The sequence below is a fragment of the Momordica charantia genome, assembly GCF_013281855.1.
Source record: "Momordica charantia cultivar OHB3-1 chromosome 10 unlocalized genomic scaffold, Mcharantia_2.0 BLBB01000010.1, whole genome shotgun sequence".
Taxonomy (NCBI): Eukaryota; Viridiplantae; Streptophyta; class Magnoliopsida; order Cucurbitales; family Cucurbitaceae; genus Momordica; species Momordica charantia.
Genome location: NW_028275158.1, coordinates 21,484,393 through 21,506,781, shown reverse-complemented (window position 1 = coordinate 21,506,781; position 22,389 = coordinate 21,484,393). Strand labels below are relative to the sequence as shown.

Here is a 22,389-nt window from a genome sequence, read left to right as displayed (position 1 = left end):
ATTTAGTTCATTTAATCAATTTTAATAATTAAAATTTTAATTTCATGAATTGAATCTTACTAAATGTTTTCTTTTAGTACCGTAACAAAGTTATTCTATTTCAAAAAAAAAGATAAAGAAAATGACGTGAGGTGGAGATTTAAAATTTCAATCTAACCAAGGTTATTGGTGTCTGTACTTTTAATTATGTCGAGTTCTTTAACTAGGATTAAGCTTTTTTTTAATTAGTATTTTTTTTACCTATTTGATTTTATGATTTTAGATTTTGATATTTTTGTGATTGAATCTAGACATTTGAGGTATTTATTTTGAACGTTTTGTTAGTTATATTTTGTGTGACGTGGTTTACTTTAAATTTTAATTTTGAAAATAATGTCTCAATTTGATTATAGATACGAAAGTTCAAAGTTTTAAATGGATTCATTGAACTAAATACAAGATAAAAATGGATTTTTTTTCTTAAAATTTATTTATAATGGTTGAAAAATTAGGTGATCATAAAGTAAATGCCCTATTAAGAGATTTACACAATAATACGTTGAATAATTGACACCAAAGTAAAGTAGTCATGATAGATTATTTAAATTAAGAATATAAACAAGTCTCACTTCAACGAGAAAAGAAATTGTACAATGCTTTAAATGTCGATAACTCGATGAAAATGTCAATGTCTCAATTTTATGGAAATGTCGAGTGTAATTTTTAATGAACAATCTATAAAATATCCATGTTGTTTGATATTTCTAAAAAAACGTCGTCACAAATATTTAAAACAACATATAAACATAATTTTTTTTTCTTTTTGCAATACGTTATGAAAATATGGATTGAAATTTAATACCCCGATGACATTAATTAGTTTGAAAGAAATGTTTGTGCAAGAAATGGATGTATACATGAAAAATGTGTAAAAAGTGATCAAGTCTTTGTTTACAAATTGAAATAAAATTTCTATGGGCTAAAATAGACAAACAAGACAAGGTATGAGAAGCGTTTTACAATACTTGTTTAGGAAAAGACATGTTTTAAGAATTGTATTTTTGTCAAGGAATTGGTGTAGACTTTAAGACATGGTATTGGAAGTTTTACCTTGTTTAGATAGAGAATGAGTTGGAAGTATATGCCGATTGTGGAATAATATGTCGAGTTATGATTGATTTAACCCACAAGGATTCATTTGACAAAGACTCGTTTGATAGTGTTTCTGTTCTTGTTTCTTGTTTTCAATTTTATTAAGGAATCGAAGCATTTGACAAGTATTTATATTTCTTGTTTCTATTTTTTAGAAACATATTCTCGAAATTGTATAGACGATTTGAAAAAAACAAAAACAAGTTTTTTGTTTCTTGTTTTCGTTTCCAATTTATTTCAATATAAATAGAAATCTCATTCTATCATTCTTGAATCCTTGTTATTGAGGACCAAGCAATTCTATTTTTCTTTATTAAAAATTAGGAAATAAAAATAAAAAATGGAAACTTTATACCAAACGCGCCCTAACATTTTCATTTCTTGATTTCTTGTTTCTAGTTTTTTATTTCTAACTTGTGAGAAACATGAATATTGGTGATTGTTCTTATTTCTCGTTTCTTAAAAGTGGACTTTCCAAAATTTGAAACAATCAAATCAAGTTTCTTTGTTATAATTTCTATTTTCCGTGGTTAATTCCAAAAAGAAAAACACAAGATAAAAGCATGATATTATCATTTTTATTGTAAAGGCATAATAAATATCAAAAGTTAAATATTTAATTTGAAAGCTTAAATTTAATAGAAAATTTTTACTTGTTTTAATCTAAAATTTTAGAGAATAAAAATCAATATATTGTTATCAAATATAGTTCTATTTTTCTTCCTTGAAAAAAGAGAAGACGGAGAAACGAGAAACAAAAGCATTACCAAATGGACTATAGTTTGTTGCCAAAACTACATTATTCTACAATATTTTAATATGACATATATTTAACATGTAAATGGAGAAGACTTGGTTTGCAATAACCTTTGCATAGGTCAAATTGGTTAAGACATATATTGATAGCATAACTATGTGAGCCTCAATTATTATTTGTTAATCTTTATGTTATTTATGATATATTAATGAGGCCCATGAGGCATAATTTGTAGGAATTAATTATTGGGTGGAATTGGAACATAATTAGATTAATATCTAGAGAAAAAACAAAGTTAAAAGTGATTTATGAGAAGTACACACAACCAACAATTAAATCTTGTACTCGTGAGAACAGTGCTGAATGCTCCAAAAAGCGAGAGAGTACCCACAGTACGAATAGGTAGCATCATGCCGATACATAATACTGTCATATTGTTACCTGATAGAGCCATGACATTGCCATGTGGTAGCGTGGTACTACGAACCTTGGCTTTTATTAAAATATAGTGTAGCACCATGATGCTCACTAATAACGTCTTTATCTATTATAAGAATAGGATTACAATCCTGCCTTACTTGGAACCTTCAATGGAGAAGATTCTGTTAAGATTAATGGTGCATCAAAATGACAAATGTCAAAAAGTGATAGGCTTAAGCATTTATACATTTGGATGGAATTGTGAGTGACATATAGTTGATGATGAGATGATCATTGAGATGTTTGATGTTTAAAATGATGAGGAAACTCACTTTCAATTTACATATTTACTTCATTTAATCCATTTCAATAATTAAAATTTTAATTTAATCTTAAATTTTAATAAATGATTTTCTTTATACAAGAATGTTCTTTGTACCTATTTGATTTTATGATTTTAGGTTTTGGTATTTTTATCATCTTTAATTAAATTTTATATGCGATCTCTTAATTAGTTTATGGGTGATTTCAAATTTTAGTTTTGAAATTGTATTACTCTCACCACTCATATAAATTTAGGTTTCAATTATTTGACAATGAAATCAAAAGTTTAAAAATGGTCTCATTTAACACATACAAGATAAAAATGATCATATCTTAAAATTTATTTATAATTGTTCGAAAAATTAATTGAAGCAATGATAAAGCAAATTGCCTATTAAGAGTAATTTACACAATAATATGTTGAATAATTGACACCTAAGTAAAGTAACCAAGATGATTAATTAAATAAAGTTAGATAAGCAAACCCACTTCAACAAGAAGAAAAGAGATTAATTACAATAATTAACTTCGGTTTGAAAGGAAATGCTACACAAGAAATCGATGTACATGTCAACATGGGATATATTCTTCCATTGAAGTTGTGATCAATTTGGCATCTAATTCGGATTTGAAATTTAATAGTTTGATGTGAAAAGTGAAAACTGCATGAAAGAAGTCTGTATTGAAATAAAGGCGGATTCTGTGAGAAATCTTATTCTTGCAAATATTTAAATATATCGAAGTAGTTGATGACTAAAAGACAAGTCCGATAGAACAAAAAATAAGGATTTTTGGTAGATAGAAATTTTAATTTCTTTCCTGGTTGATTGGTTTCTATAAGTTATTGGATGACACTTTCCATGGTTTTGTACTTTTTTTCCATAGCGAAAAATAAGCCAGAAGTTAAGTGTTATTATGTTTTCGAAGAATGAATTTAGAAAAGTTACCAAGACAATAATGTTAGAATTGTTATTATATTTCTAAGAATGAATTTAGAAAAGACAACTTTCGACTAATATAATAAAGACGAGGTTTGAGTACAACAAGGTGGAGATTGGAGGAATTTGAACTCATGGCCTTCAAATCAAAGATAAGTGTCAATTACTGTTGAGCTAAACTCATATTGACAACGACGAAGATTAAAGATACTTTTTGAACTAGTAATTTCGACTAATTACTAAATGCCACGTCACAAAATTAAAATTATATTTAGGACCAATGATAAAATTACACGTGTCCTAAATTAATCTTAAAAATCGACGAATCTAATCATGTCACGTGTCTGATGAAATCAACTAATTTGATCAAAACTCATAAAGAGATTGGACCCAAGCCCACGACTCATTAAAGCCCGTGACCCATACCAGACCCACCAAACTCTATAAATAGAGGGGGTCACCTCTCATTTGAGACATTCGAAAAGATTCAGAAGCAATCTCCAACTCGAAGAACTAGAATTAATCAGAGGGTCATACATTAGAGATGGTAACATATTCAGTACAAATACAAATTCATAAATTCGAGTTTTCTCTTGTTGAAGTTCTCGTCAAACAATACTATAGAAATATTACGTAGTTTTCTTTCTTTTTTCTTTTATCTTTTTTTTGGCAAGAATTCACTCCAAAGAAACTTGGGTTTTTTCAGCTTTTTTTCTCGACGCAGAAAAAAACGTTGAAAAAAATCACTTCTCCAAATATATCTAAAAACGTCAGAAAAAGTTGACTTTTCCAGACGGTTTTAATAAAACGTCGGAAAAACTTCGACTTTTCCCAACAATTGTAATAAAACGTCGATGTTATTCAGAAACGTCGGGAAAAGTAAACTTTTTCTGACGATTTTAGAAAACCGTTGGTGAAAGCCAACTTTCCCGTATGGAAGAAGGAAAAGATAAAAAGATAAAAAGAGAGGAAAAATAATATTATTGTTATGTTATGACAATTTAGATATAATAATATATTGTGAAAGCTAAATTAAATTTATTGTAACCCTTTAGGTTAATAATATATATATTAGTACATCTTTAGGCTAATAATAAAGTTGTGTGTTGCTATCATCTAAGTCTTATTCAACTCTTGATTAAAGAGGTGAATATATAAATAACCTGAACTATTTGGTAACAACTTTGTTACTTTTTTTTATCTATTGTTTCTTATTTCTTGGTTCATATCTTTTAAAAATAATTATGGACCTTGTTTTACATTTTTTCTTTAAAAATAATTAATTAAGATAACGTTTTTTTTACTTATTTTATATTTACCATTTCTCATTTTTATCTATATATATATTCTTTTTGTCTAAAAGTTCAGGTTAAAGAAACAAAAAATTTATATAAAACTTAATTTTTCAAATTAAATAATTAACATTTTATATTATTTTTACCTTTTAATATTTATTATAAATTTTATAAATTAACAATAATAAAATAATATTTTATCTATATTCTACAAAAAAAACTAAAAACAGAAGAGAAAAAAAAAACTTGATTTTATTATTTCTTATTTCCAAAGAAATGGGAAGTTTCCTCTCAAACATTGAAAAATAGTGAAAAATAGTGACGCCTAATTATTTTATGATGATCAGTAATATTTTGTTTTTATCAATAGAAAAAAAAGGGCAATATTTTGTGATATTTCTACAATACATAAAAGACAGACTAATTTTTAATAGTAATGTCCAACCTTTCATTAAAAAAAATATCAACATTTATTTTTATTTTATTGGAAGTAAGAAAATATGAAACCAGCCAAAAACAAACTAAAAAAAGTAGGTTAAAATTTGTGCCCCGCCGGACGGTAGCCCTGGCTGGGTAAAGGATAAGCAGGAACATTTGCTCCGGCTAGATGAGTGGCGGCGCCGCCCTCCACCGGCAGTGGTGCATGGCCACCATGTACGTGGGAATGCTTCCTACTGCTTAGCTTTTGAGCTGCATGCCTGGCTTTCGCCTCGTGCAGCTCCCGCTTCGCCTCCGCCTCCCTCGCCTTCCTCCTCTCCTTCACAATCCTCTTCTCCTCCGCCGTTTTTGCCGTCGATTTCTTGACCTGCATACATTTCAGATTTTTACAATTCATTGAGATGTTTTTGAAGGAACCTGACCTCACTTTTACCCTTAATCAAATCTCACCTATTTGACAACTGAGATATGGAAAATATTTGACAACCACCTATGTCGGTATATATATATCTTAGTTCTTGATCTAGAAATAAATTATATCGTTGGAAAATTAAAATTCGCGTCCATTTTGATTCATGAACCTCCATGTACCTCTAATGTTTTTTCATTTTAGTCTACATCGAATCCTCCTCCCACATTTATCAAAATAAATTCAATATATTAAGACCTTCCTATCAAAATTTTACTTAAGAAGGGCTCATGTCGTCTTGGGCCGCTGCTGATTACGATTCATATACTTCTAACATTTTTCATTTTAGTCTACTTTTGAAACATTCAGTTTTATGTGCTTACACTTTAAAAAGTGACCATATTAGTTCTTTCATTGTCTCATTTTTTTACCATTATTTCAATATTCCACCTTACATTGAAAGGTAGCTATAAATTCGTAATACTAAGGGATTTTTATTAGGCTCAAATTTTGTATTAAAATTTTACAACATAAGAACTAAGTACAAAAATTAAAACAGATAAAGCTCAAAAATAAATAGACCAAAATGAACTAAAATCGAAAATACAATATTTAAATAAATAGTATGTAAACCATAATTAAAATCCTAAACTGACCTTCTCGTCGAGTTTGGCTCTGCAAATTGTAAGTTTCTGTTTAGCAACACTGCCCATATTGCTGAGCTTCTCCATTGCAGACTGCATTATATTTATTTCTCTCTCTCTCTCTCTCTCTCTCTCTAGATATCACCTTCTTCCCCAAAACAGATCCCAATTTAAGTCATAGAATCACAGAAACACAAACACATATTTTTGTGAATAAGTTTTAAAAGATTTTGAAACCACGACACGTCAGCTGCCATCTGTCAACCATGCATGCTCACTCATTGGTATCGTTCCACGTGTTATTTCATAAGCTATATACTAATATATTCAATATATTATTTATCAAAAGCAAATATAACAAATTTGTTTTTTTTTCCCTCCTCTAAGAGGACGTTGGTTTATGATTTCTGAAAATATGAAAAAATTAACTTATATTTTATATTTGGATGGAGATTTGAAAATTGAATCTAGACGTGTTTAGTAATATATCTAATCTTAAATATTATCAGCATATATATTATCAAATTTTTTAAAATTATTACATAAGGACGGTTAAAACTATGTTAAAAATATTTAGTAAAATTAGTAAAATAGTAACATTTTTAATTTTTTCAAATATAGTATTTAAAAAATTTTAAAAATAAATTACATATTTTGAAATATATGAAAAAAAATTTTACTACCCACTTCAATTTCCCTTTATAATGTTATATAATTTATAATATATTATGTTTTACCTGATTTAGAAATAATAATAAAATTAGTTTATAATACGATATAGTATTATCTATATTTATCAAAATTTTTATTTTTTAATATAATTATACATTTTAAAGTTTCAAATTAAAAAAAAAATGTTACTTTTAGAATTTTTACTATTTGGATCTCAGAATCCAAAAACACTGTTAAGAAAAACAAATCTAATTTAAAAAAGAAGAAATAGAATTTATCAAACAAACTCTAAACCTTCGTGTTTCTATGAATACATATTATTTTTTAAAATTAAATTGAAAGAAAACTACCAAAGTGTCACTGTCAAATATAGGATCCAATTGATTGGTTTGGTTTAGTTTTTTTAGTTCAATAAACAATGGATTGGGTTGATACATCCAAAGTTTAAATTTATAGAAATGAATATGTCTAATTTACTAAACTATGCTCTTTTATAATATTGGTTTGGTTCTCTAAAGTTTAATTAATCCATAAAAACTTATCAAACCAATTTTATGATGATAGTTCATTTTTGTAACATCGTAGTTTCGTTTTCAACCAAAATATCGGATTTCTATCCAATGTGGCCCTATATAAAAAGTTGAAATTTTTATTTTTTCTTTTTCACAAATAGGGCCACATAACATTCTTAATCCCAAGTAAAAGTTCCACTTTTTTCACACAAATCAACAGAAACTTTAGGGATTTCTATGGTTCATGCCATTGATTGAAAGAGAAGGCAAAGTCATGAACCAACTAAGGTCACAAAATTACAAAGTGTACATCTCACAGAGTGGGCCCCACATTGGTACATCAGCAGCATCCTACAGTTCCTACAGTTGATCTCAGCCGTCTGATTTGCTGTTTGTGGCAACCATCCAAAACAACATAATAATAAGCAAATTTTTAAGCTTGGTTCTATTTTGGCCCTAAAAAAAATTATTATTATTTTAATCATTTTTAGTCCCAACAAAAAAAATTTAAAAAATTAGCACCATCTCTAGCTTCATCAGTTGGAATATCCTAGCAATGAAGAATGAGACTTAAAGGCTTAGAAGGAACTAGTTTGACAAATAGGTAGAGTATTGGATCCACTTGAAGAACAAAATTGATGACTTGGGAGGCTTTTGAGTATCTTCTCTTGAAAATCCTCAACCTAAAGCAGAATGTTCGAGAAGGTACCTAAAAAAGTATAATCGTAACGATTGTCGACTCATCCTGTTGTTTGTTGTTCTTGTATGATCCTATGGAAAACGAACTTTCCTAAGGATGACCACTTTCGTTATGAATAAAGGATGGCCACGTAGCATAATCGAGTTTTCGAATCAGCTTCAAGCTGATTCTCCTCCGAGGCCAGTTTTTCGACAAATCTCAGGGCCTAAGAGATTTGCTACTAGAGCTCTATTACAGCCTTATTTGGATGGAAAGAAATCAAAAACTCTTACAAGGTAAACAAAAGCAATTAGACTTCTTGTTGTAACTTTAGCACACAAACTCCAGAGTACTCTTTGTTAAGGATCTCACGCTGAAAAGATAAGGGATCTGACAAGGGTTTATAATAGACATGGATTACTTATCTCATTACTAATTGGTTTTGAGATGGAATTCCATGAATATTGATATGATATCAAAATAGGATCCGGCCAAGATCGATGAGCCAAAAGAACTACGATCTTAAGAGAGCATGTTAAGAATTCCACATTAAAAAAGTTGAGGGACCTTACAATGGTTTACAATAGACATGAACTACTCCTCTCATTACCAATTGGTTTTGAGATTGAACTCATGAATATTGATACTCTTCACAGAACTTGCAATGAGAAAAAAGAAAATACTATAATAGAATTTTTAAGAATTTACCTTTGGAGGCTGAATTGACCGTTCGACAACACGAACATTGTACACTTGTCGCCCCGCGACTGAACAAGAGCAGAGTGTGACAGCCTTTACACACCAGCCGAGCCATCTCTAACCCTGCTTAAGGTTCAAGTTTAAAACCAACCATATTACTATCTACTGATACTAACCTAAACAAATTTGTGTTGAAAACAGATGAAACTTACATGAAATTTAAAGAAAAAAATATAAGCCCACCTAAAAGAAACCAAATAAAAAACAAAAGCTCAACCGGCCAGCCCATTGGCATACTGGAAATAGTTCCTTTATCGTTGGATGAACCAAATTTAGACTGACAATAGTAATGGAATTGACAAATGTGATCCAGATGAGGACGAATTTGTATGAAAGTTTTTGTTTAAGACGAGAAAGTTTTGTTTAAGACGAGAGTTTTCGTTTTTTCTTCGACTGATTTTCTTTCTTTCTTTCTTTTTTAATTTGTATAATAACGTTTGTTGGATAACAAATTGTGTATTAATTTAGAAGTATTATTAAATCGATATACACACATATTATCTATAAGAAAATTAATAATTATTTGTCCCCAATATGTTTGTATTGTACATTTTAAAAAATTGGTGTGTTGCCGTGTTGTCCGTGTCCGTGCTTCTTAGATACTGACTATAGGCAATTTTTAGCATGTGTACCAGCTATTTCTTGATAGTTGTGATTAATAATTTAATCCTATAAGATAACCATATGACTACAATATTTAGCAACAAAAAACCAGTTACTTCTGTCTTTGCTTTACCTACAACTAGTGACTACAACTAATAAGATTAAGAAAAGGAGCAGACATCGACTTTAATGGAAGTCGACTTCACTAGTAATTCAAACCTTGGTTTGAACTCATAACTTCAAAGCAATTCGAGTTTTAGATTCGTTTATGAAAATTAAGTTTTTGTTTAATATATTCTTAGAATATGCTTTTAGAACATAAAGGGTGAAGATGGGGATGATAATTTTAATTATAGTTGGAATAAACAAAATCACAGCCCTTTTCTTACTATTCTAATTCACTAGAATTTGAGAAAAGAATCCGATTTGAAGTAAAAGCAAAGCCATAATTTCAAAAAGATCAAAAGATAAGTGAGAGGAAATAAGAAACAAACCAGGAGTTGGCACAGGGGAGACCGAATGGCAAAGAGTACAGCAAATGGAGGTTGCTCCAACTGGATAGATCAACAGATTTTTACATCCAGAGCACACCATTCGGCTTTGACAACCTATTGCCCAACACAAGTTTCAATTCTTGCAAGATTAAAATTATTACATAAAATCAATTCTTTTCTTAGCTTTGTTATTCTGGAAGAACAGAATTCAATTCGAAGTACATGAATATCAAATTCAATCAAAAAATTTGATTATTCATGTTGGGACTTCTGTCTCCTTTGGATGCTTGTATACAAACAAAAACACCCATCTCCCATTAGAAGCTTTGGGTTCTTCCTACAGTTTATCGGATCCACAAACATGAAAATAATTCAAATTAGAAGTTTTGAAAGGTAGTGTAGTCATACAAGTTACTGGAGGAATTGGCATTTCTGTGACGTGTTGCTACTTGCTGGAGAAACTTATTTTCCTCTGGGATTCCTTCAAAACTCAGTTTCTCAGGCAAAGACGACACTGTGCTTCGTCTTCATTCCTACCATCTCTGGAAATGGAAGAACTGCTTAGAAAAAAAAAATTGATGTGAGCTAAAGTTTGAAAGGAAAACAACATACCTTTGCAGCTTCCAACAAATGATAGGTGTTCGGGAGTTGATCCTTTGGCATCAGAACCACTTTGGAAAGGAAATTCCCTCCCTCCAAAAAAGGTTGACACTGATAGATATGCCAATGGTAGGAGGAGAAAGCGGAGGAAGATTAGAAAAATAATAATTATGTACCTCCTTCTCTCCTAATAAAGAGAGTCCACTTGTTTTTATTCCATTTTTCATATGGATCAAACATCTTATCTACAACTTTAAAGGTTAAATATCATCTAGCTACATGAATTTATATTGAAAATATCAGCTTCAGTGATCCAAGAAGTGCCCTAATGGTAAGGCTTGGGATGCTTACCCTTCAAGCTCCATCGACCAGGTCCAAGTCGAAAACTTAATAACTCAAAATCCTTGTCGGCTAAAGGCTATAGTTGGTCTTGGATAGAAATCCTTATCTGCTAATGGCTAGAGTTGGTCTTGGATAAATGAAGTCTTACGAATTAGTGAAGGTGGGTTATGAGCATAATCCAAGTAGTGGGACCTTGACATCCGAGTTATAAAAATAAAAGATAATATTAGTGCTTGTGCCAATACCACAATAATATCATTTTCTTTCCCTTCATATATAAGGTTTTTCACTATCCCTGTCACACAAAAAAAAAAAAAAAGAAAGTTTTTCATATCAGATTGGAGTGGTTGTATCATGATGATGTATTGCGACTTCTCACCACATATTTGTTGAAGTGTGGTTAGGAGTTAGGACAGTGACTTATTGCCTACTAGGTCGATCAATCTTAATATTAAGATGTTTTAATCTTAAAGAGAGCATAGAGAAGTGTAACTCCACAATTATACAAAATGACTTCTAAAAGTTGCAGATAATACAGTCAATTAATCACAAGTAGTCTGACCCATAATGAAACCATCAAATGTAAGCAGTCATCATGATCACAATGTTTGGAATAAAATTTGGAACTTTGTGAACTTAAATCGTGCTCATCCTAAATGAGAAAAGCAGCTTAAAATGACCAAGTTTCATATTCTCGGAATTGAGATTACAGCCACTGAAAGTTGATAAATACAATCAGTATAAAAACCAGTGAGTTTCACTGGATTCTCTGATTACAGGTACAGTACAGTATGGAGAAAAACCACAGCCTAATTATGGCGAGCTAATAATTTTGATTACATACAAATCTTTGAGTATAAATGACAGCCATAATATTTAACCGTTGTAACTCGTAAAATTACTGAATTAAAGCCTGGAAAATTACTGCTTAACTGTTGCTGATTAAATGAACTATTCTTCATCGCTTGTAGAATCAGAGTTACCATAAATAACAGAGAAGTAATAGCCTAGTGTTTTCAAAGACAGACCAGGAAACCTGTGAGGACTTCCAGGCTGCAGATCAATCTTAACAAATGGCCATTTCATGGACTGTGCAGCTTCGCACTCTTCCGATCCATCGCCTATTACACAGAAACGAACATTTGGCCTGTCGAAACGCTCCTTGATCCACTGGAAACATTGCAGTTTTCCCACTTCCCATGAACTATAGACTGGAAAGTAACCGATTCAAAGTTTAAAAATTAAGAAAATTTCTACACAAGTTCACCAATTGGAGAGAGAGAGAGAGGCAATTGACTGGAAATTGGCCCTGAAAATATAGCTGAAGAAAACAACCAAAAGAGAAGAGGTGGTGACTCACCATTTTCAGGTGTTATTAGATCATTGAGCCGAAATAGTAAGCATTTCACAAGGCTGGGTATCAATGATCCAGAAGTCACCAAGACATGAACATGCTGAGAACTTCTAGAAGCAGTGTTACACGTCCCATCAGCAGAGGCAAGTGGTTGTTTATCTGAGAACAAACAATCCTCCAAGAAGGCTCGAGCTAGATTAACATAAAATGGAATAATCATTAACAAGTGTCTAGAGAAGCAACAAAAATTTTAGCGAGAGGATTAAGTACACCATAATATACATATCGTCTAGTTGACTGTAAGATGGAGGTTACAAGGATAGATAGTTTAGTAGGCATAATTACACCCAAATGTCAACTACTATGTAAGATTGCCTCAACTATCAGACTAAAACTTCCTGATCTCGGTGATTGACAGAGTTAAATTACTTTCTTCTTATCAGAAACAAAGCAACACTTTCATTAAAAAAAACCCCAAATCGGGCACAACAACCTAGGGCACAAAGGGACCAGACATCCCTTCTCCCAACGAGAAGGGAGAAAAACCCAAGTCCTCTTCTTCCAATGCAGAATGCCAAAATTTAGGATTATGCAGTCTACTAAAATTATAATCCTTTTACTTGACATTATCTATCTCCTTCATGAAAGGAAATGAAATACTAAAATCGTTCTGCAGATGTATAGCACACATCAAATCATCAAAAGAGAGCGACAAATGGCTCAAAGCGGCATCATAATAATTAAAATACCTGAGGAGAACCATCTATCTGTATAGACGTCAGTCATTTCATATAATTCTTCCCAAAGCTTCATCTTCTGTTGATCAAAGATATTCTGCAGGCCCTGGAACATCAGAAAGTTTTCACAAGAATGAAAGGATGATGTACATTCACAGATGGAATATCCAAAAGTTGAAGATCAGTTTGATTTAGCTCTCTATACTTCTTTTTCCAACAACTTGATTAATTCAACACTCAGTTTTGCATAACCATATGATACAGTAGTGTATTAAAGGATGTGCTTGTTTTAAATCAAGCCACATCAATATCCAAACCAAACCATAAAAATACCCAAAAAAAAACGAGTGGATAAATGTCTAGACAAAGCAATAAAGTGGCAAATCCTACCAATAAAGTGCTCAAATCTAGCTAAAAAACATTCAATATAATCAGAAGAATGAACACTCACGCAAAAAACTTTTGTCCCTCCCACCACAAGAATTCTTATAGCTAGTCACAAATCTTCAAATGGATAGAAACTTAACTCATTGGAGGTATTAATTTCATCACTTATTTAAATTTAGGGTTCAAGAAGTTGAAAGCTTAAGACTAAATTCACTCATTTAGCCCAGAAGTAAGAAGTGAATTTTCTCCCATAGTATACAGATACATGAAAATGAACATCCAGAAGACATCTACAGCTCCTATCCCAAATGAATTTGTACATCAGAGACTACAGAAAAGGCTAAAAGCTCCCAACAATAAGAAACAGAAAAAAGTTATAGAAATAGCTCAAGAGCTACGGAAGCAAAAACGAACAAATCCTAGACATCATTCTCTTTCTAGTATGGAAAAAGAATTCTTTTTGGTGCAGTGAGGCACAGCACTACAAATAAAGTCACGCATGGAACTTGAAAGTATAAACATAATAATTTCCTGATACCTCTCTGTACTTATTGGCAATAGCACGTTGCCTAAATGCCAGTTTCCGTTTGTTTCCATCATCATATGGTGGACCAAAACCATCTTGGTCAAAATCATAATTAGAAAGATCACGGCCATCATCATATTCACTCACCGCATCAAGAAAGGGCTGATTATAGTTTTCTATCTGCATAAAAAGGCGACAATGACATTAAATTCTGACATTATATCATGGAATTGTTCGAACATGATTATGGAGTGAAATCTCAACCTTACTTGTTCATAGAAAGAAGTGATGGTCACACAGATCAAGGATCTGCTTCTCCCACATTTTGCCAAGTTCTTTACCCTTTTTAACATCCTTTGAACCACCAAGAGCCTCAGCATACGTCCCATTCAACAAAGACTTGAGCAGGATTATAGTCTCATCCATGTCCCACACATACACATTTAGTTTCTGATCCTTGGTGCTTTTAGCAATCCCCTTTGAACTTTGGTCAGAAACATGATTTCTACTTTTTTCCATAGTACTTGTTGATTCGACAGATAAAATCTAGACACGAGAATAGATGGGACTTTAAATCACAAATCACAAATCACAAACCTAAGGTCTCGTTTGACAACAATTATATTTTCATTTTCCCATTTTGTAAACTTAAGCTTACAAAAATTACATATACCTCACCTATGCAATCTTCTTAACTTACCACATTTTAAAGATACTTATGAAATCTTGGCCAAATTTCAAAAGTAAAAAACAGAAACTACTTGTTTTTAGTTTTGAAATTCAGATTATAACAACTAAAGCAATTTCGAAAGTAGATCAGAAGGTTAGAAGTTACGCCTACTATCCAACAACGTTATCAAAACCGGTCGTAAGTGACGAAAACATATTGGACACAAATATCGTAAATTTAAATGGATTTTTCCTCATCTAATTTGCAAAATATGCTTCATTTCAGAAACCCAATAACATCAAGCTGAAAACAACTTGGTATCTATCATTCATAATTCCAACCCCATAAAAATAGCTATACAAGAGAAAACCCCACAATGAATTAGAAATTCAGTTCAACCCAACTTTCAGCAGTAACCATGATCAAGATTCCTTTACGAAAACAAAGAACTGATAAAATGGAAACATAAAAAAGATGCATGAAAGTAGAATTGTGCTTACTTTCGATAAAAAGAGAGAGTCAACGAAGCAAAGCAAATGGAGCTTTCTGGTCTGAGAAACCTGTGATTCCCGTCCAAGTAACGACGACGACTAGAAGGAGTCGGAGCTACGCGAAGGTGATTTATACGATGTCGTTTTGAGCGATGCATTCGCCAGTTGGGCTTACGATTAAGGCCTGGCTTATTTGGGCCGGCCTCGTTTATTTGGGCCTCTTTTGATCCTCTAGCTTACAGAATTTTTCATATACGCCCTTTTATTTCAAGAAATTTTCAGTATTACCCCATTATATATACATAATGTTTGTTTAAAATTGAACAGAGATTCGAACCCATGATCTTTTATTCAAATATAAGTGTGTTAGCAAGTTGGATTTTGAACGTTTGATGGTGTGGATTAGGTTTGATGTACCAATTAAATTAACATGTGAGTATCATGTTCACACGTCCAAATATGTTAATAAAACAATAATTTAATGATACATCAGTTATTTGTTAACAATTTTGTATGGAATCACTAATTTAGAATTTTTTATTCAGGGGAGGTAAATTTGATTTCCATGAAGATTTGGAACTATTTGGTGTATATTTAGCCAAATTTTCCTATAGAAAATGTGTGTTTTTGGTAATTAATTTCAAACCAAAATGGTTACAAACACCTTTTATCTCTTTCAAATTTGAAAGGTTTACCTTTTGTCTAATTAGTGAGAATTTAGAAATGGGTATATACTTAATATTGAGCAAAAAAATTGTAAATGAAATATCACTCTTGTATTTAGTTAAAGTATTGATTCAATATTATAACAAATAGCAACGATTCAAAGACATGTGGCAAATCATTAGAGCATACCACTTATCGAATAGCTCGGTGAAGGGCAAAACTTTGATACCTACCATTTTTTTTAGTATAATACGTGGAATGAGGGTTCGAACTCACAATCTCTTGGTCTGAAGTATGTGCCAAACACTGCTGAGCTATGCTCGCTTTTGGCAATATCTACCAATGGTTAAGATAACAAAATATGATATTGTCCACTTTTGACATAAGCCTTTGGTATTGCCCGAAAAACATCATATTTATGGAGATGTCCTATCTAACTTTATATACCCAAGATCTTCTTTTTGTCTATCTTTTATTAATAAAAACATCCTTATTTAAGTAGTTCATATGATTCATATATAAAAATTTTTATCTAAGATTTCAATTTTTTAATGTTTCATGTTTAAACAATAGTAAATTGTTCCATAAAGCTAAGGTTCAAGATATGGAAGAAATTAATGTTTTCATGACTCTACGCCTCAGTCAATTCTATTCCATTTAGTTTTTATTTTTATTGATGGAAGTTAAAGAAATAGACACAATATACTAATCCAACTATGCACTTATATTAATTCTTTCAATTATCTTCAAGATCACACTTAGTCACTTGAAATCAAACATAACTATTCAAAATATTAAGGTTTATGACCAATGTTTTAAATGTTGATGTCTATAGAAATATCAATGTCTAAATTTCATGGAAATATAGATGTTGATGGATATTTTTGAAAAAGTCATTAAAAAAAATCGTAAGACATTTAAATTGAGAAATAAGTCTAAAATAAATAATATTAATATTATATCTATATAAGTGATATTTTCGTAATTTATCCATTTTTATTTGCAATACTATTGATTGAGACTATTATTCATAATTTTGTGTATGTTATTTTGCCATAATTTTGAATTCATTCGTCTTGTACCTTTGAACTAATAAGACAAATTATTACTTTTGTTAGTTTTTATATGTATAATAAAAATTAATATATATTATAGTTTTAGATGGGCAAGGGTGGTAATTCCTCTCCCCACCCTCAAAATTGTAACGTGAAAAAATTTTCATCCACTGCGGCCTTAAATTGCCACTACGAATTATCACCCAACTAAGTAACAAGTAACATCATTCGTTATGGTTTGAACTTAGTTTCGATTTAGTCTATATAAATTTTAAAAAATTTCAATTTTATCTTATGATTGACTTATTTTTTGCACAGTCATGTGCCCTAATAAACTTAGGGTTTAAACACAGCTTGTAAATATACATTAACATGTCGAACATCGACATGTTCATGTTTTCATGAGTTCGATATCGACATGAGAGGTAAATTGACATTTCCATCGTAGTAAAGAAAAATCGACAAAATATGAAGAATATCAACAAAATGTCACTAATATATATATAATATCAATATTAATTATTTTTTAACTTATTTAGAAATATGAAAATGTTAATTCGTTAATTTAAATATTTATTACGATTTTTTAATTTCTATAATTTTTACAGAAATATCCATCGACATTTTATCGATATTTCAATGAAATTGAGATCTCGACATTTCTTATCGACATCTACATTTAAAATCTTGGATTTAAATTTGACTTAATCATTTATCTAAGAAAAAAAAAGGTTTGAATTAATCATAAAAGATTGAATTAAAACTTTTAAAAGTTGGACATTAAACCAAAATTAAATTCGCGAATGATTAAATTAAAGTTATGCTTGACCAAATTTGTCATTTTATTTTTACCCTCAAAAAGTTCTCAAAGTTGTCTTAAAACTAATTTTGTGGGACCCGAAATTGGTCTGGGTCACCCCTTGTTTGGACACGGGAATAGTGGACGCCGACTCGGAATAAGCTGTTCTGCATGTCCTTGTTCCTCTTCCTCTCTTCATCATCTCCATATATATACCTCTCTCAATCTCTCACTGTTTCTCTTTTCAATTTCAGCAAACTCACACCATTACCAATCGCCGATCTTCTCCAAACCCAGTGAGTTTCTCTGGTTATTGATCAATAATTTTGTTAATTTCGTTTAAGTTTTGATTCGAATCCCGTCGGTTTCCGTAAATCTCCACGAACTTTCAATCTTTTCTTGAGATTTCCGTTTGTTTTTATCTGTATTTTCATTCGAAATCCAATGGGTTGCACCGTAAGGGAGAAGCATGTTCGTACGAATCGTAGGCCTCGATCGGTGAAAGCCGAATTCGATCCGTGTTGTCACCAAGAACGAGCTTCACTCCACAAATCGGTGCCCGAATCGATTTCCAAGCCGTTGGATTACCATATAGGGCTCGGCGATTCCAACACTGTTACCTCGAGCTCTAATCCCGCTTCCAACTCGGAGGATAGTGGATGGGGTTACTGTACGGAGGAGCAATTGGAGGAGATTTTGATGAAGAATTTACAATTTGTTTATACTGAAGCTATGTCTAAGCTTCTTGCGTTGGGTTACGATGAGGATGTTGCGATGAGAGCGATTTTGCAGAATGGCCATTGCTATGGTACCATGGACGTTCTAACGAATGTACTGCATAATTCGCTGTCGTTTCTGAACGGTACATGTGAGAATGCCAACAGAGAAGCTGTTGGAGCTTCTGGCGTTTCTGATGATGGTGATGGTGATGGTAATTTGAGTGCGGATGATCCTGAGCCTGTGTTCTCTGATTTGAGGCAATTGCAGGAGTACTCGTTGGCCGGTATGGTGTGTTTGTTGCAACAAGTTAGACCTAATTTGACTAAAGGAGATGCTATGTGGTGTCTGCTTATGAGTGATCTTCATGTGGGTCGGGCAAGTGCCATGGAAATTCCGGTGCTTCCTTCGCTACCAAGTAATGTTAATGGGTTTGGGTCGGCATCTGGTGCCAATGTTGAGAATGGTAATAGCCAACCAGTGGGATTTCTAGCACCATCCCTTTGTAAATTTCATGGTGGTTCAGGTTTTGGGAATGGTGGGAGTCCAGAATTTTCTCTTAATGGGTTTCTGTCATTTCCTCCTGATATGCATTTCTATAGAGATATTGAGTGTCCAAAGAGGTTTAATCTTTCTCCTTCAATGAAGTCGTTGTTGAAGAGGAATGTGACTGCATTTGCTGCTGGTTTTCGAGCAAACTCGAAGCATCTTCAGGCTCAGTATCAAGCTAGTGCAAATGCATTACCAAGTGAAAGTTCCCCTGTCGTACAAGGTGCAGCTGCAGTTCCAATGGAGAAAAGTGAGGAGTCTCAGATTTCAAGGAACCAAGATGCTGTTAATTCAATGTTGAGTAAAATTTCGTGACTTGAAACTTTATGAGAATTTGGATTTTGTGGCAGAAGATCAAAAGGATGAAGTTATTGTAAATCTCCTGCATCAGATTAAAGAGCTTGAGAGACAAGTAAAGGAGCGGAAAGAGTGGGCGCATCAAAAGGCAATGCAAGCTGCAAGGAAACTAAGCCATGATCTCACAGAGCTTAAAATGTTGAGGATGGAAAGGGAAGAGACCCAACGCCTGAAAAAAGGCAAACAAACTTTAGAGGACACAACAATGAAACGATTATCCGAGATGGAGAATGCCTTGAGAAAAGCTAGTGGTCAAGTGGACCGTGCAAATGCAGCAGTGCGACGACTTGAGACAGAAAATGCAGAAATTAGAGCAGAGATGGAAGCTTTGAAGTTAAGTGCCTCAGAGTCTGTCACAACTTGTTTGGAGGTTGCGAAGAGGGAAAAAAAATGCCTAAAGAGACTACTGGCCTGGGAAAAGCAAAAAACTAAATTTACAGGAGCTGATTGCAGAAGAGAAGGATAAAATATCAGAGTTGCAAGATGAATTGGAGCGGATCAAGTTAGCTCAAAAGGAAGCTGAGGTAAAAAAGTCATCAACTTTCCACTTTTTCTATATACAATCCCTACTTTCTAGGCCATACCCATTGTTTGATTCTCAATTTAAACCGCACATTCAATTAAGAAAGCTAAGTTAAACAGTTTTATCTGCCCACAACTTCTGAGGTAATTTTCAATTTACACTATTAATACAATGAAGCAACACAGGTAGCAGCAAGGGTAACTCAGCTGTCAGCTTCATTTAGTATATGACTAGGCGGCCCAATGTACCACTCTAAGCCTTTGATGATTTACATTTTTGCTGACCATCGTTTTCATATTTCTCTCCCACCAACAGGATTGAGAACTGTAGGTTTGATATTGCCAGAAAATAGTAACATAACCCATGGTTTGCATCAGCATATAAACCAAGACGTTCTAGTGGCTTTGCTGCTTGAGTTGTATGAGATTGATGATAGAACATTGATGGCTATGATTCAAAATCATTATAGTTATGAGGCTATTCCTTTTTCCTGTTTTTTCACACGTAACAATGTTTCATTAAAGGTAGAAACTGCAGTTTGAAACTTTTTAGTACAATTTTTCAATTGCAGCGATTTTTGGACTCTCATGAAAACATAGTGATTAATGATTATGCTTCTGTGATGGTACCTGCGCTTTGGTTTCATGCCAAAGTTTTCCATGTTGCTTTTCGCTTAAAAGTGTCAAAATCTGCATTTCGTTTGATCTTATATTGTATGCACAAATTAGATAGTAATTTTGATTGCAGATTACTATTTTCTTTCTTTTAAATGTTCAATCAAATCATTGCCCGACTTAGAATTTATGGAAGTTATTATTAAGATAATTGAATTGTATCATGTTCTAGACACCGATATGCCTGCCTTTCACTGCAACCGTGTGGTTTTTCAGGTTAGTTATCTTGGTGATTGCTATGCTTGTATAAGTTGGTCGAGCTGTCAATTTGTCCTGGTTCTCTTGTTCAATCAAACACCTTGATCTTGCAACAATGCCTTTTCAATTATGTTTTAGCAATTAACAAATGCCACCCTGTTATTTATCAGTGATTGTTTTCTTGGGTATGGAATAACATGTAGCTCGCCTTCATTGCCGTTTACCGTGCAAATGATGTATTACAGGTGAGGTGGAGGCAGGAGGTGAATGCTAAAGAGGCAGCCATGGCGCAAGTGGAAGACGAAAGACGTAGCAAGGAAGCAGCAGAAGCAAGTAGTAAAAGAAGGCTCGAGGCGCTGCGCCTTAAGATAGAGATAGATTTCCAGCGCCACAAGGACGATCTCCAAAGGCTCGAACAAGATCTTTCACGTCTAAAAGCATCTGCACAATCCACCGAATTGCACCACCCATCTAATAACACTCCAAAAGGGAACTCCGAAGGTGTAAAACCGGGAGAAACGATAGCAAAAATGCTTCGGGAATTAGATAGTTACGAGGATTCTTCAGAGAGAGAGATCAACCAGGACCACGAATGCATGATATGCATGAGAGGTGAGGTCTCTATCGTATTCCTGCCTTGTGCTCACCAAGTTCTGTGTGCGAGTTGCAGTGATAACTATGGCAAAAAGGGTAAAGCAACATGCCCGTGCTGCCGGGTTCCCATAGAACAGCGAATCCGAGTTTTCGGTGCGAGTTTGTAATCAATAGTATGAGTTTAAAAGAGTGTACTATGTCCCAAACTGTAACTTTTTTTCTGTGTTTAAGACACTGCATTTTCACTGCTTGGTGATGCTTTTGAATACATGTACTTGAATATGAATATGCTTCTGGTATATCATAATGGTTTATCAGTGTAAATAAATAAACTGAAAGTTGTCTAAGGCAACATTTCCAAATCTAGATCTCTTGCTTTGACAAAAAGAAATGGCCTGAATCAGTTTCATGGTAACTTTTTTCAATACTCTTCAATTGCTTCCATGCTGTATGACAATGTCTCTTGTTGAACCTGAATTTTGAATCCTTATTCCAATAACCCTAATCTTGGGTTCGGAACATTACAAATGAAATCAAGAGATTAAGAAATTAAGAAATTGCCAGTGGAACTTTAGAGATGATATTTATTTCAAAAACTCAAGATTTAAAGTGGATATAACAAATTTTGTTTTTCAATAAAGTTTAATTATTTGAATGAGTTCACACTTTCGGAACTGCTACAAACAAAATTTCTAATTCAATACTTATTTAACCGCTACATCTAGCACAAACATTGTCCGTTCTAATCTCGTGAAATATCCTCAAGGAAGATATTATGTTGAAGTCCTTTCAAGGACTTCAACGGTTCTAAAAAAGAAGATAAGAGGGAGCTTGAAGTTTAGAGTCTTTATTTAATTACAAGTCTATAGAAAGTTGCTACCACCTATTTGCTTATTTCTAATTCAATATCTCTCATCCATATTTCAACAAAATTTATATTTTTATCCTTGTAAAAGGGAGAGAAAAATAAATAAAGAGATACTTTTTATTGTTAAAACTACTAGCTAAAAAGTAAAATAGAAATGAAACATCTTTAATTAAAGTAACTTGATAAATATTATTATAATTTATAAGA

General features: G+C 32.4%; 4 protein-coding genes across 4 annotated transcripts; 1 reads left to right on the top strand and 3 right to left on the bottom strand.

Moving 5' to 3' along the window:
- Positions 1–5,269: 5,269 nt before the first annotated feature.
- LEA18 (Late embryogenesis abundant protein, group 1 protein) lies at positions 5,270–6,894 on the bottom strand. Its single transcript, XM_022289646.2, has 2 exons — positions 6,369–6,894; positions 5,270–5,670 (listed from the first exon to the last, which is right to left on the bottom strand). The coding sequence occupies exons 1-2, from the start codon at positions 6,453–6,455 to the stop codon at positions 5,401–5,403; spliced, it is 357 nt and encodes a 118-aa protein (XP_022145338.1). The 5' UTR covers positions 6,456–6,894; the 3' UTR covers positions 5,270–5,400.
- A 767-nt stretch (positions 6,895–7,661) lies between these two features.
- LOC111014817 (protein LSD1) lies at positions 7,662–10,927 on the bottom strand. Its single transcript, XM_022289645.2, has 5 exons — positions 10,688–10,927; positions 10,484–10,617; positions 10,076–10,189; positions 8,928–9,041; positions 7,662–7,928 (listed from the first exon to the last, which is right to left on the bottom strand). The coding sequence occupies exons 2-5, from the start codon at positions 10,503–10,505 to the stop codon at positions 7,813–7,815; spliced, it is 366 nt and encodes a 121-aa protein (XP_022145337.1). The 5' UTR covers positions 10,506–10,617; positions 10,688–10,927; the 3' UTR covers positions 7,662–7,812.
- A 747-nt stretch (positions 10,928–11,674) lies between these two features.
- Positions 11,675–15,307, bottom strand: EYA (eyes absent-like protein). The gene is made up of 6 exons (XM_022289759.2): positions 15,192–15,307; positions 14,291–14,567; positions 14,034–14,201; positions 13,121–13,214; positions 12,378–12,563; positions 11,675–12,228 (listed from the first exon to the last, which is right to left on the bottom strand). Exons 2-6 carry the CDS (start codon positions 14,408–14,410, stop codon positions 11,969–11,971), a joined length of 828 nt encoding a protein of 275 aa, XP_022145451.2. The 5' UTR covers positions 14,411–14,567; positions 15,192–15,307; the 3' UTR covers positions 11,675–11,968.
- A 2,627-nt stretch (positions 15,308–17,934) lies between these two features.
- On the top strand, positions 17,935–21,680 carry LOC111014815 (RING/U-box superfamily protein). Its single transcript, XM_022289643.2, is given in 4 exon segments — positions 17,935–19,277; positions 19,279–19,758; positions 19,760–19,849; positions 20,966–21,680. Coding segments are annotated over 4 exon segments (2,217 nt in total). The 5' UTR covers positions 17,935–18,146; the 3' UTR covers positions 21,482–21,680.
- The last annotated feature ends 709 nt before the right edge of the window (positions 21,681–22,389 follow it).

What these genes read in the sequence shown, in the direction of transcription:
- LEA18 (XM_022289646.2), bottom strand. Translation starts at nt 6,455, where the DNA reads ATGCAGTCTGCAATGGAGAAGCTCAGCAATATGGGCAGTGTTGCTAAA. An exon ending in GAGCCAAACTCGACGAGAAG is followed by an intron (nt 5,671 to 6,368) that starts GTCAGTTTAGGA and finishes AAATGTATGCAG; the next exon opens with GTCAAGAAATCGACGGCAAA.
- LOC111014817 (XM_022289645.2), bottom strand. Translation starts at nt 10,505, where the DNA reads ATGCCAATTCCTCCAGTAACTT. An exon ending in GCCAATTCCTCCAGTAACTT is followed by an intron (nt 10,190 to 10,483) that starts GTATGACTACAC and finishes GTTGGGCAATAG; the next exon opens with GTTGTCAAAGCCGAATGGTG. An exon ending in CTCCCCTGTGCCAACTCCTG is followed by an intron (nt 9,042 to 10,075) that starts GTTTGTTTCTTA and finishes AACCTTAAGCAG; the next exon opens with GGTTAGAGATGGCTCGGCTG.
- EYA (XM_022289759.2), bottom strand. Translation starts at nt 14,410, where the DNA reads ATGGGACGTATGCTGAGGCTCTTGGTGGTTCAAAGGATGTTAAAAAGG. An exon ending in TCACTTCTTTCTATGAACAA is followed by an intron (nt 14,202 to 14,290) that starts GTAAGGTTGAGA and finishes CTTTTTATGCAG; the next exon opens with ATAGAAAACTATAATCAGCC. An exon ending in AGATAGATGGTTCTCCTCAG is followed by an intron (nt 12,564 to 13,120) that starts GTATTTTAATTA and finishes ATGTTAATCTAG; the next exon opens with CTCGAGCCTTCTTGGAGGAT.